The 16,966-nt window shown below is 38.6% G+C and overlaps 2 protein-coding genes across 2 annotated transcripts; both read left to right on the top strand.

The window, feature by feature from the left end:
* Positions 1-2,267: 2,267 nt before the first annotated feature.
* LOC110886135 (F-box protein PP2-A12) lies at positions 2,268-5,211 on the top strand. The gene is made up of 3 exons (XM_022133894.2): positions 2,268-2,759; positions 4,235-4,353; positions 4,545-5,211. Exons 1-3 carry the CDS (start codon positions 2,421-2,423, stop codon positions 4,936-4,938), a joined length of 852 nt encoding a protein of 283 aa, XP_021989586.1. The 5' UTR covers positions 2,268-2,420; the 3' UTR covers positions 4,939-5,211.
* An 822-nt stretch (positions 5,212-6,033) lies between these two features.
* On the top strand, positions 6,034-6,756 carry LOC110882980. The gene has a single exon (XM_022130851.1). The coding sequence runs from the start codon at positions 6,034-6,036 to the stop codon at positions 6,754-6,756; it is 723 nt and encodes a 240-aa protein (XP_021986543.1).
* The last annotated feature ends 10,210 nt before the right edge of the window (positions 6,757-16,966 follow it).

Raw genomic sequence — 16,966 nt, 5'->3', positions numbered from 1 at the left:
AAACCATTGCCAACATTTTTCACCAAAGTTTAAACACTTTTGCCAAATTGACATGGCGCGCTCTGATTGGTCGGTTTTTTGTTTTGCCACTTTAAAGTGTTTAACCACTCCTTATACCCTTATAGGTTAGTGTTGGAATTTCATTAACCTGCCTAGATATAGAATTAAAATAATCAATGTGCATATAGATTAGTGTTTTCATTAACCTTTCTAGATATAGAATTAAAATAATCATCAAACTTGTGAAGGTCCATCTATGAGATTTTAATCCATGTAAGATCACATATAACGTGATTAACTGATTATAGTGTAACGATATACTCGTCATGGCGTGTGGTAAGACGCTAACATCACAACAATCTTTTTGAATGACTATCAAATGTCACGCAAAATTGTAAAATGTCACCCTATATTACCTAAATCAAAATTCAAATCTTCGGTTTGGTGCTTTGTCTTGAATTGAGTCTCTTTCTTGCAATTGAAAACACCAAAATGGCTATCGGGTTTATTCAAATAGACGATGAACATGTAAATTCATGTGAATTTTCTTATTTTTAAACTTATTTAAGATAAAACTTAGAACCAACAAAACTAGGTGATTTCTTAATTTACCTAGGGTATCATTTCCCTTTATTCATTGTGTAAACTCCCTCGTACACGAAAAGGCCTCTCATATCCTAAACAACGAAATAACAATTTAAAAATGCTACCAAGTATACATGATAACTACCATGATCTAGTATGAAAAATATTTGAAGGATCTAACACTACATGAAACATTAAGGTGTATAAGTTGGTACAAGAGTTGTATTACTTGTGAAATATTGTCTCGCATTTATGATGTGCCATCACTTGATCCAACTTAGAGAGAAATCCAAAAGTAAAACTAGGGGTGAGCAAAAGGAAAAACCCGACCCTACCTGACCATTGCCCAACTCAACCTGAGAACCGATCAAACATAAAATACAGAACCGATTCACTACCCTATATATAGGGTCAATTCCGGTCCATAGGTCCAAGTCGGGTTTCACCATGAAAAGAACCGAGAACCGACCCGACCCGACCCTATTTTATATGAAAAATTGGAACCGATCTAAATACTTAGGTACTTGGGTTCGGGTCGGGTTGGGTATATTTTCGGTTCGGTTCTCGGTTATTTTCGGTCCGGACCTAAACTTGCTCACCCCTAAGTAAAACACACAAAGTTCTTATATAGACTTGTAAACAAAGATGTCATGTCTAACGGGGCGTTTGGTTCACAAGGATTTAATGAAATTTAAGGGAATTGAAATTTGAATTCCATCTCTTAAGATGTTTGGTTCACATAATTTGATGGAATTGGAATCTCAATTCCAATCTTTATGTGTTTGGTTGACAATGAAATTGGAATTGGAATTAGACATATATTCCTTCAAATTCCTTTAATTAAAGGAATTCAAAATCCTTCCTATACGTGAAGGAATTAAAGTAAATTCATTGAAATCTTCGACAGTTTCGATCCGCACCGTTTCGACCCATACTAGTTTCGATCCTAACCGTTTCGACACGAACGGTTTCGACCCTTACCGTTTCGACGCGAATGGTTTCGACGCCAACGGTTTCAACCCTTACCGTTTCGACGCGAATGGTTTCGACGCCAACGGTTTCGACCCGTACCGTTTCGACGTGAACCGTTTCGAACCGTTTCGACGCGTACCGTTTCTACGCGAACCGTTTCGACCCGCACCGTTTTGACATGTACCGTTTCGACCCAAAACGTTTCGAATCGAACCGTTTTGACGCGAACCATTTCGACCCGTACCGTTTCGACCAGTACTGTTTCGAATCAAACCACTTCGACCTGAACTGGCGGTTGTGGGTGACGGGGTGATGGATTGCAATTCATTTGACAACCAAACACAACAAAAATTGTATTGAGATTCCAATTCTAACAATTTACAATTGGAATGTTTAAATTCCAAATCCAGTTCCTTCAAATTCTAATTTCTATACAAATTACAATTTAAATTCCAAATCATTACAGGAACCAAACGCCCCTAGTTACTTTACAAATTCTCAAAATCATAATAATTATAACATCTACTAGATTTTAGTTTCTTTTTTTAAACATCTTCAAACCCGGTATTAGGTACCTCCCATTACGGATAATATAATTCCTATATTCAAGGATCCTATCCAACTAATTTCCAAAAAAACCCCTCTTTATCTTAACATCTTAATCCAATTTATCACTATTAAAGCTTCAATAAAATCTATCATTCACTCACACCTATAAATAAACCAAAACACATTTTCCCCAACCCCATATTCTATTCTCTGTTTCTTTTTTATTTCTATTCCTCTGTTTCTCTCCCCCAAATTCTCATTCAATTCTAACCAAATCCTCAATAACACATTGTAACCTTTTCAAATTCATCAATATGGGATCTGGGTTTTCTTCATTTCTCGCTATCTCTAGCACCTCCCCTGTTTCACAAGAAACAGGGCTGGGTGATTTGCCGGAGAGTGTGGTGGGCTCTGTTCTTGTGCACTTAAACCCGCAGGAGATTTGTCGGGTTGCATCGATTAATCGGGCTTTTCGCGGTGCTTCGTCTGCTGATTTCGTGTGGGAATCGAAATTGCCGGAAAATTATTGCTCTGTTTTCAAATGGATCTTTAAGAATAATGATGATAAGAATGATAATATTTTGGTGGATTTGTGTAAGAAGGATGTTTATGCAAGATTGTCTCGAGCTAATTCCATTGATGGAGACACAAAGGTATGAAGTGATTGTATTTATTGAGTAATTAGAACGATGTCGTTTCAGTTGGTTGTGTGATCTTTAATATATTATAATATAATTCATTTTGTTTTTGTTTTTGTTTTTGGGTTTTGATTAACAAAGGTTTTGAATTGAAAAGATTGGAACTTTTCAAGATTTTCTTGAATCTATGTGTAATTGGAATGTAGGCCTCTGTTTTGATTCCGGTTTTTGATTGATTATTAGATGATGTTTGAAATATAATTTGTTTTTGTTCTTATGAGAATTAAATGAATTTGAGACAAAAAGATTGTGACTTTTTCAAGACGCTTTCTCGTGTTTGGTCACTTTACCTGAAGCAGCCTGATCCACCGTGAAAGCACTACCCTCTAAGCCCACGAGCGGGGAAACCCCTGTTCGATCCACACAGGCATGTTTTCCTCCTACCCATCCAAAGACCAAAATGTCTGCTGGTAGAAGGGTAGATCTCCCTTCCAACGGGTCAGACTGCTTTAAAGGCTGCTTCGGGTAAAGTGACCAAACACGAGAAAGCGTGCCTTGACAACCAGCACGTGTTTATCCCATTTGCTTTTGTTACTTTTGGTTTTCTGGCGCCAGAGGCTATGGCCTATGGACCTACTTAGTCGAGTTCAAAGGGTCATGCATAGTAATGTTATGACCCCGAGATCTATGGACGTAGTTTTTAAAAGACTTAGTTTTGCTATTCAAAAAAGGGTAGCGGCGCAGCTTGATGCCCGTTTACCAACTATCTCGATGTAAATTCATAACACGAAAAATCCGCAATTCCAATATTACATATAATATAATGTAAAATTTTCAAGATTTTTGTTGCATCTGGTGCTTGTTATGTATCACTGATCATTTGGAATCTGTAATGGCTTGATTGAAGAGTTCAACTTGTTTTATGGGCTTTATTGTTTGTGGGATCTTGAGATACAATTTATATATTTTTGGGACAAAAGAGTGCATATTTGGTAGTTTTTGGGAAATCAGAGAAATTTCAGACAAAAAAATTGCAACTTTTCAAGATTTCTGTTGAATCTAGTGCATATTTTGCATGCTTGATCTTTGGAATCTTTAATGTTTGACTTGATTGAAGATTGCAGCTTGTTTTATGTTTTTTTTTTTTATTTTTTTTTTATTTTTTTTTAATGGGATCTTGAGATACAAATTTTATTTGGGAGAAAAGAGTGCAAATTTGGTTGATTTGTGTAAAATTAAAGAAATTTCAGATAAAAAGAATGCAACTTTTCAAGATTTCTAGTGAATCTGGTGCTTGTTTTGCATGCTTGATCAACTGGAATCTGTAATGTTAATGACTTGATTAAAGATTGCAACTTGTTTCATGGGATCTTGAGATATAAAGTTTATCTTTTTGGGACAAAAGGGTGCAAATTTGATTAATTTGTGTGAAATCTTGAACCTGAGTTCTTGGATAGGGAGTTTAATTATAGAATTTTTAATGTGTGCAGAAAGTTTGGTTACACAAGGGTACAGGAAAGCCTTGTGTGTCGATATCTTTTAGCGGGTTATCGATAACGGGCATTGATGATCGGAGATACTGGAGTCGAATTTCAACCGAGGAATCTAGGTAAATCATCACATCTTCGACTCGGTTATTTTTTCTTAATTTATAGATTTATAACAGAAAATCTTGTAGCATGGTTTGGTATCGTATAATCACTTTAAAGACGCGATGCCAAACGCAACTTAGTTTTACGAGTCAGTTCTTTAGGTATTCCGATCGCATGAAACTAAAACTTGGTTGTTTCTTGGATATAGATTTGGTTATGTGGCCTATCTTCAACAAACTTGGTGGTTTGAAGTTGATGGAGAAGTGGAGTTCCCGTTCCCTGTTGGAACTTACAGTCTCTACTTCCGCCTACAACTTGGGCGGCCCGGCAAGCAGTTTGGGCGGCGGGTCTGCAACCGTGAGCACATTCATGGGTGGGACATAAAACCAGTGAGATTCCAGTTGGCAACTTCAGATGGTCAACAAGCAATATCTCAATGCTACTTGACCAAACCGGGGGCGTGGAATCTTTATCATGCTGGCAGTTTTGTGGTCGAGGACTCCAAATCGCCGATGAAGGTTAAGTTCTCGATGATGCAGATCGATTGTACGCATACTAAAGGTGGACTGTGTGTGGATTCTGTGCTCATTTGTCCCAAGTGAAGGGAGTTTTTGTTGTTGAGTTAGGAGGTTTGAAGCAAGTTTTTTTATGTGCAAATAACCTTTGTGTAGATAGAGAGTATCTTATGAAGTTGATCGATGTTTAACATCGAGCTAGTTTTAAGTAATGAACCATGGGAACCGTATAAAGTATATGTACTAGTAGTGGGTAGATGTAGTGAGAGAGAACGAGGAAGATAGCGGGTTATGTGGTTATAATTGTTTTCTGTATCACATTTATAGTAACATATATACATGCTTATGCGATTCTCGTAATTTTCTACTGTATTGACGATTGTTTAAGTATAAGTTTGACACAACACAAGTTGTTCAAATACTAAATTAATAATTAATAATGCAATAATATACAAGTTATTGAGGAGACGATAGGGCGCCATGGCCGGATTGGCTAAATATGAAGTTCATCAAACACTTCTGGACCTCCTTGTTTGAAAATGATTTCAAGGAGGTGTTTGAGAGGTTTCACGAGGTCGGCGAGATAAGCAGGGGAAGCGGGTCGTCGTTCATTGCGCTTATTCCTAAGAAAGACCCACTTGAATTAAATAGTTATCGGCCCATTAACCTCGTTGGGATTATAAGCAAGGTTATCTCTAAGGTGCTTGCAAATCGTCTCAAGAAGGTGTTAGGTTCAGTCATTTCGGACTCGCAATCGGCATTCTTGAAAGGTAAATATATTCTGGATGGTCCATCATTGATGAATGAAGTTTTGAATTGGGGTAAACAGAACAAAAAAAAGTTTTTTATTTTTCTTAAAATCGACTTCGAGAAAGCGTTTGACGACGTTAATTGGAACTTTGTGATTTCCATCGTCTCAAATGGGCTTTCCGAATAAATGGTATTCGTGGATTTTGGGTATCCTAGCTTCGGCTAGGTCTTCAGTGTTGGTTAACGGGTCTCCTACATTTGAGTTCAAGTGTGACAAAGGCCTGAGACAAGGGGATCCGATATCTCCGTTCTTATTTATTGTTGTGATGGAGGCGCACTCGTGTATGTTGGTGAAAGCTAGGAACGCGGGGGTGGTTAACGGGATTCAAATGCCCAAAAACGGGCCAGTGCTCTAGCATCTTTTGTACGCCGATGATGCGATCATCATGGGAGAGTAGTCTTCGGAGTGTGTGTAATGTGGTTATTATTCTTCGGATTTTTCATCTGTGCTCGGGCCTTAAAATAAACCTTCACAAGTCTAATCTTCACGGTATTGGGGTAAATGAAGGGGAAATTGAAGATATGGCTAGACGTATTGGTTGTAAAGAAGGGGCGATGCCCTTTAAGTACCTTGGTCTAATTGTCGGTGCAAATATGAACGGTGTTTGCAATTGGAGACCGGTGCACGATATCTTTGATGCTCGGCTCGCGTCTTGGAAAGCCTCTTTGCTATCCATTGGTGGTAGATTAACATTGATCAAATCACTGCTTGAAAGTATTCCAAATTATTACTTCTATTTGTACAAGGCGCCGGTGCAAGTTATTAAGGGCTTAGAATCCAAAATTAAAAAGTTTCTTTGGGGCAACACAGGATCGCACAAAAGGCTCCATTGGGTTACTTGGGATCGTGTCACGCTTCGGAAAGAAGCAGGAGGTATTGGGCGGAGTCGTCTCAAGGATATCAATGTTGCTTTGTTATCGAAATGGGGATGGAGATTTAAGACCGAAAAAATAATTTATGGACGAAAGTTGTGGAATCTATCCACTCGACTAGGCTTTGCTGGGACTTTATTCCCTCTAGAGACTCTTTGGGTGGGGTTTGGTGCGTCGTTGCTAAAACCTTATCGAGAAATAAAATCGATGGAATTCCGCTGAGGAATTTTTTCAAAGGGACAACGGGGATAGGAGATGAGATTGGCTTTTGGCTGGATCCTTGGGTGCTCAACGAGCCGCTCAAGGACAGATTCCCAACTCTTTTTTCGTTGGAATCAGAGAAAAGGTGCAAATTCAACGAGAGGGTGTCGGGTGTAGTGGGCGGGTCTGAGTGTTTATGGAAATGGAAAAGGCAACAGTTGACAAATGTTGAGATATCTGAAGTGGGTCAGCTGAGTTCTCTTATTAATTCGGTGAACCTGAATAACAATCGAGACAAGTGGACGTGGATCGGCGAGGCAGATGGCGAATTCAGTGTGGGTGCGGTAAAAAGACACCTGAATAAGGGTAGGGGCAACAACAATTATTATGTTGTCGATTGGTGTAAATGGCTTCCGATTAAGTGCAACGTTTTTATCTGGCGAGCTGTTACGAACCAAGTCGTAATCAAATGATCCAAAGAAATTAGACGGAAGCCAGAATGAACTTTAGAGAGATAATTAGATTTTCATATTCTTCATTCATAATAATCTCAAAACACCTAAAGCCATTATATAGGTTGTACATAAGTTGATGGAACTAGTAAATAACCTAACCACCCACTAACCCATTATCTACTAATAAACTAACAAATAAAAGAAATACATGTAGATATAATTAAACTAAAAATAATGTAAATGCATCATGGACCACTTCATGGGTTTCATGGCACGCATCACGAGTTGAGATGAAGAAAATCCCTACAACCGTGGAACTGGTTAAAAGAAGCATTAATATTACTAATACAAACTGCCCTTTTTGCGACTTCGAGGACGAGACGGTGGAGCACTTATTTAGTTCATGCTTAGTTGCCTCAATTGTATGGCAACAAATTAGCAGATGGTGCAATATCGCTAACATATTATTCGTGTTTTTGTTTAGAGATTTGTTAGAATATCATAATTCTAGTGGATTAAAAGATGGGGTTGCTGAGGTTCTGAAAGGTATCATTAGGATTGCTTGCTGGAGTCTGTGGCGAGCAAGGAACAGGTTAAGAGTCAACAACAAACCGGTCAGAATAGAAGACATCATGAGCGAAATAAAGGCGGTTGGGTTTTTATGGTTTAAAAATAGGTCTAAACGGAGGAACATTACATGGGAGAACTGGTGTAAATTTGTAATTATGTAAGTTTGTGGTTGTGGTTGCCCGGTTTGGGTTTGGCCATGTTTTAATGAAGTTTTCGTTTCAAAAAAAAGTATGTGAATCTGTTGTTTTTTAATTTTATTTTTTTGTTACTTTATAACCAGTTTTCCTAAATGTTTCAACAAGACCAAGCCCATTTTGGACTGGTACCGGGTCAAGCCTAGATCACCAATTCATCATATCATGGATAATGAATATGATCAAACAAATCAAGACACCAAGATTCTAACTATTTTAGCAAAATATTAAGTGGCATTGGCTATCCCCTCCTCATGGACCGTGTCAGTGTGTCACAAAAGAAAGATGTGCAAACAAAGTAGGGAAAATTGGGTATGCGAGAGTGTTGTTGGATGTGCATGTGTCTAGTGACCTTCCAGGAGAAATTGAGCTAGTGTTCCCTCCGGTTAATAATCGTCCTTCTCGTGTAACCACTTTGAATGTGTCATACCAATGGAAGTCAAGCGTTTGTGATCAGTGTCAAGTGTTTGGTCATTCTATTAGTTCGTGTAAGAAAGTTATCATAACTGAGAAGGGTAAGGGAGCCGAAAATCCTAGCACCTAAACCCATGTTGATGTGCAAATGAGCCAAGACAATATCGTCAATCAATCGGGAGCCCATAAGGAGGCTGAATTTGTTACGGTGACCAAGAAAAATAACAAAAACAATGTCAAACAAAAGGGCAAACAAAGTGGTCAGTCTATAGCGAAAAAGAGTGGGAATGGGGCTGCTCAGGATCGAAATGAGAAGGCTGTTGGTGGCAAGGTTGCGGGTAATTCTGTTCAAAAAGCTAACCCGCCTAAAGAGAGTACGTCTAAGGTTGAAATCAGGGGCAGTTCCTATACCACTAAGGGGCCTACTACCCATTCGGCGAGTAAAAACGCTAAATCTAAGTCGGGTTTCGACTTTAATCGTGCAGTGAATGGTAGCCACAAGAAGATTCAAGACAACTCTAAATCTGTCCAGACTCCAGAGTAATAAAAGTCATATGGATGTTGACCCCCCCCCCCCCCCCGGTTGGTACGCTTAATCGTTTTTCAGTGCTTGATCTTGAAGCTAGTCTTAGAAGTGGTAGCCTTGTTGAAGATGTTACAGATTTATACCCAGTTGATCCGTTTTACCAAGATAGTAATACGAAAATGTCATCAGCTAAGTCTAGCACGTATATTCCGGGCCGTGTTTTACCGAGTTGGAATTCTTCGGTCTCTAACCGGGATGGTGTGCAACAGGATGATGACGAGAAAATGGAAGAATCGGATGAAGACAACGGTTATGATTATGGTATCACACAAGCTCAAAAGGATGCTATTCGTAAACGGCTAACATCTAAATCCCAAACGGTTTTGGCTGAGGACGTTAGTAACTGGGAACCAGGCGAACATGATTACTTTCAAGACCTTCGTATGGAACTTGGGTTGAATCCTGATTTTTGTATTGAGGATGTCGGTGAAGATGTTAGCGGCTCGGCTTGGTTCATTTCGCAGCTCATGAATGACCCGGTAGTCGCGAAACCCCAAAAACGCAAGTTATTTATGGATCTCCTCTTTCTTCTTGCTACCGTGTTGGAGAGGGTTCTTAATTTTGTTCATGTTGTTTTCGGTTGGTGGTGGTTAATCTTCATTGGTTCTGTGTTTTTTGATTCTGAGTTGGGCCTCAATTCGTGTGGGGTATATTTCTTTGGAACGGTTTCAGCAATCTGGGCCCCTCAATCTTGTCTGGTGGGCTGATAATTCCAACAGGAGGTTTTTATTTTCTTAGAAGGGGTTATTTTTTATTGGGCCGCTAAAAAAGGGGAGGGATATTATTTTCTTCTTTTGGTTTGGCGCTGATTGGTTTGTCTACCGTAGGCCCTTTTGGGCGGCAGTTTTTGTTTCTCGCTGGTGTGGGCTCAGTTCTGTTTAGGCCCGACAGTGGTTATTCGGTTAGTGGTGGGCCTGTTTGGCCTCTCAGCTTGGCAGCTTTCTTGTTTGAAGGCCCTTTGGTTAGATGGGTTTGCTTTTTTGAAGGCCCAGTTTTCTTTGGGTTTGTTCCTTTTATGTGTAGGTTTTTTAATTGTTAGTGGACCTGTTTGTATTGTGTATTTTGTCCAGAGGTAGATTTTTATATCTGTTCCTATTAGGTCGTGCTTTATAGTTAGCCTAGTCGGATCATATATATTCTTCTCGTTTTGAGGTTCCCAAAGCCTGTTTTGGGGTGTCCTCTTTTAGGAGTCTCGGGAGTATACCCCTTAAAACCTGTAACACGTTTCTTTTTAGAATATATTTACCGGGCATATGCTCACTTATAAAAAAAAAAAAAAAAAAAAAAAAAACTATTTAACATCTTAAAATGATGACGATGGAACCAAGTCGGGAAACCAATCGACTAGCACCAAATCAGAGGATACAATTTTTTCTAGCACGAGCTAGACACGGGTTAAGAAGAGTTGCTCATAAGAATCATCAAACTACAACAAGCCCGGACCACTTTAGACTTCTCTATGAAACTTTAACGGCATCTACACTGCCATATTGAATACCACTGTCTTGTGAAGTTGCTTTCGAAATTTCACACAAATTCAACAAAATCTTGAAGCCACGCCATCGATCCTCTCACGACTACTAAAATCGGAAAGTTCTAAGAGAACCCTGAGAAAATTTTCTTTCTTTGTTCTTGTGTGCAACTTTAATACCATGTGTGTACAAAGAAAACTTTTCTTGTTTTAGAGTGAATTGCAAGGATTGTCCTTTATCTTTATATCCATTTGCAGGCGCTGTCCTTTATGTTTAAAATTGACGAGTTTTGTCCTTTATGTTTTCAAATCATACACGTTTTGTCCTTTAGCCCTAACCCAGTTAGATTTTTCTGTCAAATCTGGTCATGTGCAATGCACATGAGGGTAAAATTGTCTTTTCACCCTATTCTTTAGAAATACATAAAAAAAGAAAAAAAATTATGATGAATGACTCGAAATCACTTTGCGATTGTTACTGTGGAGGTTGCGACTTGAAAACGAAGATATCTCAAAACCTTGATCTTGTAATCACTTGACTCGTCAACTCGGAATTGGAACGTGTAAAATCAAATTGTGATGGTTGTCGGAGATCAGCGGGCATATGGGGTGGCAGTTGCAGGTATTGGCTATGGTGGTGTTGTTGTTGCTGATGACAAACTTGGAGATGACAGAATCAAGTGAGGATAGACGTTGTTTCGAGTCGGAATGAACGATGATGACTGTAGCTTCTGGTTGATTGGTGGAATTGATGAAGATCAACGATGATGACTCAAGACCTGTTGAAGTGGTTGCGACACAAGAATGAATGACTCGAGACCAGTGATGAGCAGTGAGTCGAGACCAGATTGTTGTGAAGGAGAAGACCACTGTTTACTTAAAAATTGGACTCGAGATCTGTTGTAGGATAACTCAAAACCTTCAAATTGTTGTATTTTATAAAAATATAGAGTGACTGTGTTTGTATAGATAATTATAGAGAATTGTTGCTAGTTGTTAAAGAGAAATTAGGGTTTTGAAATGAGATTGATTTGGGGAAGAAAAGTGTTTTGTTTTGATATATAATATTTTTTTTCCTTTTTTTATGTATTTTTAAAGAATAGGGTGAAAAGACAATTTTACCCTCATGTGCATTGCACATGACCAGATTTGACAGAAAAATCTAACTGGGTTAGGGCTAAAGGACAAATCGTGTATGATTTGAAAACATAAAGGACAAAACTCGTCAATTTTAAACATAAAGGACATCGCCTGCAAATGGGTATAAAAATAAAAGACAATCCTTGCAATTCACTCCTTGTTTTATTTTATCCACACTAATGGGCTTAAGACTTGGTACAAGGGAAGCCCAATCATAACACTTGCCCAACTACAATAAAATAAAATAAAATAACACTACTCGTTTACTGTACAAGAGATCGACACTAGTGGGCTTAAGATTTGTTCAACAAGTCCATATATTATATGAATAAACAAAAATAAAATAAAAGGACAGCTCAACTACAAGGGAAGCCCAATCATAACACTTGCCCCCTTCTGTTATGAGTTTCAAATATATATTTTAGCTAAATATTCTTTCATTTATACTCGTTTAATGTTCTTATTTTAGCTAAATATTCTTTCATTTATACTCGTTTACTATTCTTTTTTTGTTCCTTTGTATACATCGTAATTTATGAAGTATATATGATAGTAATATAATGGGAATGGTTACTGTACAAGAGATCCAACTCGTGCGAAATTTAGGAGACCTTCAAAGAGAGAGGTGTTACAGAAAGATCCAATATTGTTGATTCATAAATCCACCCTCTCACGATTTTCAAATGACTATAACTTTTTCATATGATTTTTTTTAAAGTACATCGTATTAAACATTTTATTATATTTAATTTGAGTTGGTTATTACTATAGTTTTCTTACTTTTTATTAGTTACTATACTATTGCCCCTACTATAGTTTTCTTACTTTTTATTAGTTATACTATTGCCCCAATCCCTCCAAAATTCTTTGTTAAGATCAACCCCCCACCTTCCCCCCCCCCCCCCCCCCCCCCAAACCCCACCCCACACACGTTATTGAAATTTGATACCTTAAATGGCAAACCATATTGTTACCATATTCTTATCATTTTCGTCTTAGATATGCAAAAACTCAGATAAGACTATAGGGTGTGGTTATGACTCTTCACATAGGCGTCATATCACACATCTCTACTCCACCATCCAAAACCACTACCCTAAGGATGTGATCATGATCCAAACCACTATCCCCTTTATTTTTTAATTTATATTTGTCTCAAAATCATCAAATGGGAGAGCTGTGATAAACGTGGTTCAATCCATGCGAACCACCATCAATCAAGGAGGGAGGGGGATGGTGTACCATTTGATTAATGGTCTTATGTGGCAAATAATATTCTAACCCATGCCCCCCACACCCCATAGCCTAACACATGAAGGAACAGTTAATACACGAGTCCATGTCGTGTATGCGTTGTATATTTTATCAGCCGTCTGTTGATAATACGAGAGTGTCATTGCACGACATGCATTTTAGCATGAACTGATGGAATTGAAATATGATTGGAATTGAATCATGATTCACGAATGAAAGTTTATACGCTACAATATTTTTATGTATTTCTAGGTTATTACAGTTCAAAGAGACTACTATACGTGATAAAACACTCGTAACTTTTTTTTTTCTTCTAAAGTTGTATACACTTGTATATAGCAAGTCATGACAAATATCCGAACATTACTCTTAAATAATCATTTAATAAAAAAGAAACGAAAGTAATCACAAAATAAAGTAGTTAGTTTAAATAAAATAAAACTCATGGAAGAAACAAAATATATTCAAAAGTTGGAACCGTTTATTTTTTAGCCCCATCTATAATTATATATATTTTTTAAAAATGCATGCTTTACTTTTGCAATAAAGAGTTGAGGACATAGATTATGATGTACATCGTAATATAACGACATTTAGACAAACACAATGCTTTAATCAAAAAAGTTCATAACATAATCGTTTATATAGTGTTTTGAAAATAAGATATGAGTTAGACGTGATAGCGCTAAAGTCAATTTAAAGCTGAAATATAAAAGGGAAAATCACGAATTTAGCCAATACTTGGTCAAAATTTCAAAAACAGCTTATTGACACCTCATAAAATGCCGTTTCACGAATTTCAACCCGGCTCAAGACATAAGCTAAGAACTTTTCTCAAAGGCCAATCACCTTTTGTCACGTGTTAACTGTCAAAACATCTCCCATCACTTGTCACCTTTCTCTCTCCTCTTTCATCTCCTTATTTCTTTTCACAACTCCCAAGTCCCACCCTGTCTCTGCAAACTTCACCTTCCTCCATGTCTCTTCAAACTTCACCGAGCACCACCACCCTGCAACCTCCCACCACCCTCATCGAGCACCACCACCCTCATCGAGCACCACCACCCTGCAACCAACCACCACCCTCACCGAGCACCACCACCCTCCACCCACCACAACCCTCACCTCCTTGAAGCATATGTGCAGATCGAAGTTCAAGTCTTTATCGTCGTTCAGCAACTCAATCAACTCAACAAACTCATCATCAACCACCTGTTTCATAGTAAACAACTCAACAAACTCCGCGGCATCTATACTAATCCGGGTGGTGGTTGTGGTGGATGGAGGGTGGTGGTGCTCGGTGAGGGTGGTGGTGGTTTATGGTGGTGCTCAAGCCTAGCCGTTTCCGGCAAGTGCTCAAGCCGTCACAGGTACTGTTCGAGACGTCTAAGGTGACCCAAGCCGTTTCAGAAGTTTGTCAGACAATGTTCCAATTGGTTTGCATTGAAAGAACTCCTTAAGCCGTGTCAGTGAACGGTACCTGCTCGTGGAGAGGTGTCAGTTGGCTAGTATTGAAATACCGGCGTGATCGTGGCTATTTTGGTGATTTTCCTCGCAATATAAAAATAGGAGAATTTTATACAATATTTTAAAAATTAAACATGATTTGAATTTGAATGTATATATATCTATAATAACTAGTAATTAGATCTACGTGCGTTGCAGCGCGGGTACTTCGCAAATATCGAACGGATTAGTCCAAGCGTTATGTGATGTGTTAAGCATATGAAAACGCATGTTTTAACGTATCCGATTGAACTCAATGTATCCTATAGTTGCATTGCGATTGGATCAAAACGTAACGTAAATCGAATTTATATCGTACAATAATAACGTATTATACGCAACCCGACTAACTCGAATTTATATCGTCAAGCCAAAAACTCTCGAGTGGGTCAAAGTGGCATTTACAAAGTTCATAAAAAGTTAAGTGGTTAAAAATTGCATTTCCTGAACTTAAGGGCTAAGAAAGGGTAAAAATAAAATTTGATAAAGTTTTGGGGGAAGAAGGAAACAATAATAAAGTTGGGGCTGAAAAGGAAACTACCACAAAGTTGGGGTGTCAGAAGCAAACTATTTGTAAAATGGAGTAGTAGTTTAGGGAGTAAATCTGTCATTTTATGAAACTTTGAAGGTACCAAAGTTAATGGGCTACAATTGCAAAATCATAAAAGTATGGGGGGAGGCAAAGCCGATGGGGTTTCCACCGACTTTCTCTTTTAAGAGTATTAGTAATATGATGAAAAACATACATATACAATTGCTGATTATTATTCACAATGAATTATATTTATAATAATACTAACCATATGTCGACGATGCCCCTAGCTGGGCTCCTCGTCTGGGCTCCCCAAAGGGCTACTTATAACAAAGGCCCATTTCACCTTCTCAAAGATACCATGCATAATAAAAGGAGCGGGAACAAGAGAGACTATCATCTCACATCATCGTCCCTGCCAAGATCATTTAATGACCTGCGACAAGAGAGAGAGAAAGTGCCAGCCGGAATAGTATGAGGTTGGTACTGACTTCATTAAATGAGAAGATCATCGCCCGAGTAAGATGGAGACACGAATCCATCAGTGACAGCGATCCTTTCTGGCACAGTAGAAGACAGTTAGATCGCAACGGGATTCCCATCGTCTGATAAGCTCACCTCTCTATACAAGCCATGCTTGTGATCAAAGGTAAGCATTCAATAACTCTCCCTACCTACATAAGAAATCACATTTACTTCGACCATTCTCTGATTTGAATTAAATACTAAACACTTAGAGTTCACACCATACATTCCGGCAACATCATCGTGCCGGAATATCGTTTCTTCTTCGGCAAGTTTACTTATTTTCACGCCGGAGCTTGGTCACGAACTCCCCTCCGGGGTCCTCTGTGATGAGGCTAACGGTGTTCTCTTTTGCAGACCCTTTAGAAGATCTCTTTGGATGCTGGCGAGTCTCTTAATCCATCGACCGGAGTTTGGAGATTCGACATTGGCGCCATCCTTGGGACCCCTATCAACATAAGTATCCCAATAAGAACACTTGCGTTCAGAAAGTTCTTTCCTCAGAGATAAGTTTACAGGTTGACTGACACCACCTCCCACCAACGCTAAGGTTTCAAAGGTGACCCAGACAACCGAGAAACAGGTCACAGTTGAGGATATCACCGGCGAGTTCGAGAACGTTACGGACATAGAGCCACCACTGTCAAAGAAAAGTGATATCACCCCAGAATTTGTGTCAAGACACAAAGAGGAGTTACGAAAACAACTCAATGACTTGGATAAAATGGAAAAATTGGAAAGCCTCTGATCAAGGCTCGTTTTTTACACACCCCAGAAGGAGGGCAACACCTCTTCTCGCGATGGGGACGCCAACCCAGATCCTTTGGCTACCTTTATGGCAGTGTTCAAACAACCCAGATCCTTGCACTCCCTTTCTTCTCCTTGGTGTCGACGGCTGCTCACTTCTATTCGAAGCTTTATCACTCTCGTTCTAGCACCATCTCTTGCATCCCATATCTCGGTTAGTGTGTTTACCATTATCATGGGTTGAATTCTTCGATGTACTTGGTTGTGTTTATGCTTGTTGATTTATATTGGTGTTTATGGGATTGATTATGACCTAGGGTTTGCTAAAAATCATGTTTCAATATTGTTTTGCTCGAATGAATGATGATTTAGTAACTAGGGTTTGTATGATGATAAGATGTTGATGATTCTTTGTGATATTGGGTTACTAGATTTGATTGGATGTCGTTCATGATGTTAATTGATGTATTTGATAAACTAGGGTTCATGTGAATTAATATGATGATTCAAAAATTCTGTTATGATTGTATAGACGAATGCATGTGGATTAGGGTTTAAGATTTTGTTGTTTGGTATGTTAATTTCATGATAAACAAACCCCAATCCACTGAAAATGTTCAATTTGTGTTAGGTGGTGTTTGTTTTTTTAAAAAACCTCCTCTGGCCTCTTATGTCTGTGTCGCACAGACCACGTGCAGACGTTTAGATCTGCAGACCGTTTGTTTTTTTGAAGACATTCCATTAAAAAAATGTCTTCAAATCTCTGTGCGTCCTTTTCCCTATGTAGACATGGTCCAATGTCTTCCCACCTCTTCCAACCCTCTCTGCAGCCATGGA

Source organism: Helianthus annuus, chromosome 2 (genome assembly GCF_002127325.2).
Source record: "Helianthus annuus cultivar XRQ/B chromosome 2, HanXRQr2.0-SUNRISE, whole genome shotgun sequence".
NCBI lineage: Eukaryota > Viridiplantae > Streptophyta > Magnoliopsida > Asterales > Asteraceae > Helianthus > Helianthus annuus.
This window is presented reverse-complemented; position numbering and strand designations above follow the sequence as displayed.

Bases quoted from the DNA above. Each gene is read 5' to 3' on its own strand.
- LOC110886135 (XM_022133894.2), top strand. From the start codon at position 2,421: ATGGGATCTGGGTTTTCTTCATTTCTCGCTATCTCTAGCACCTCCCCT. The intron at 2,760-4,234 runs GTATGAAGTGAT...TAATGTGTGCAG, and splicing joins CCATTGATGGAGACACAAAG to AAAGTTTGGTTACACAAGGG. The intron at 4,354-4,544 runs GTAAATCATCAC...TCTTGGATATAG, and splicing joins ATTTCAACCGAGGAATCTAG to ATTTGGTTATGTGGCCTATC.
- LOC110882980 (XM_022130851.1), top strand. From the start codon at position 6,034: ATGATGCGATCATCATGGGAGAGTAGTCTTCGGAGTGTGTGTAATGTG.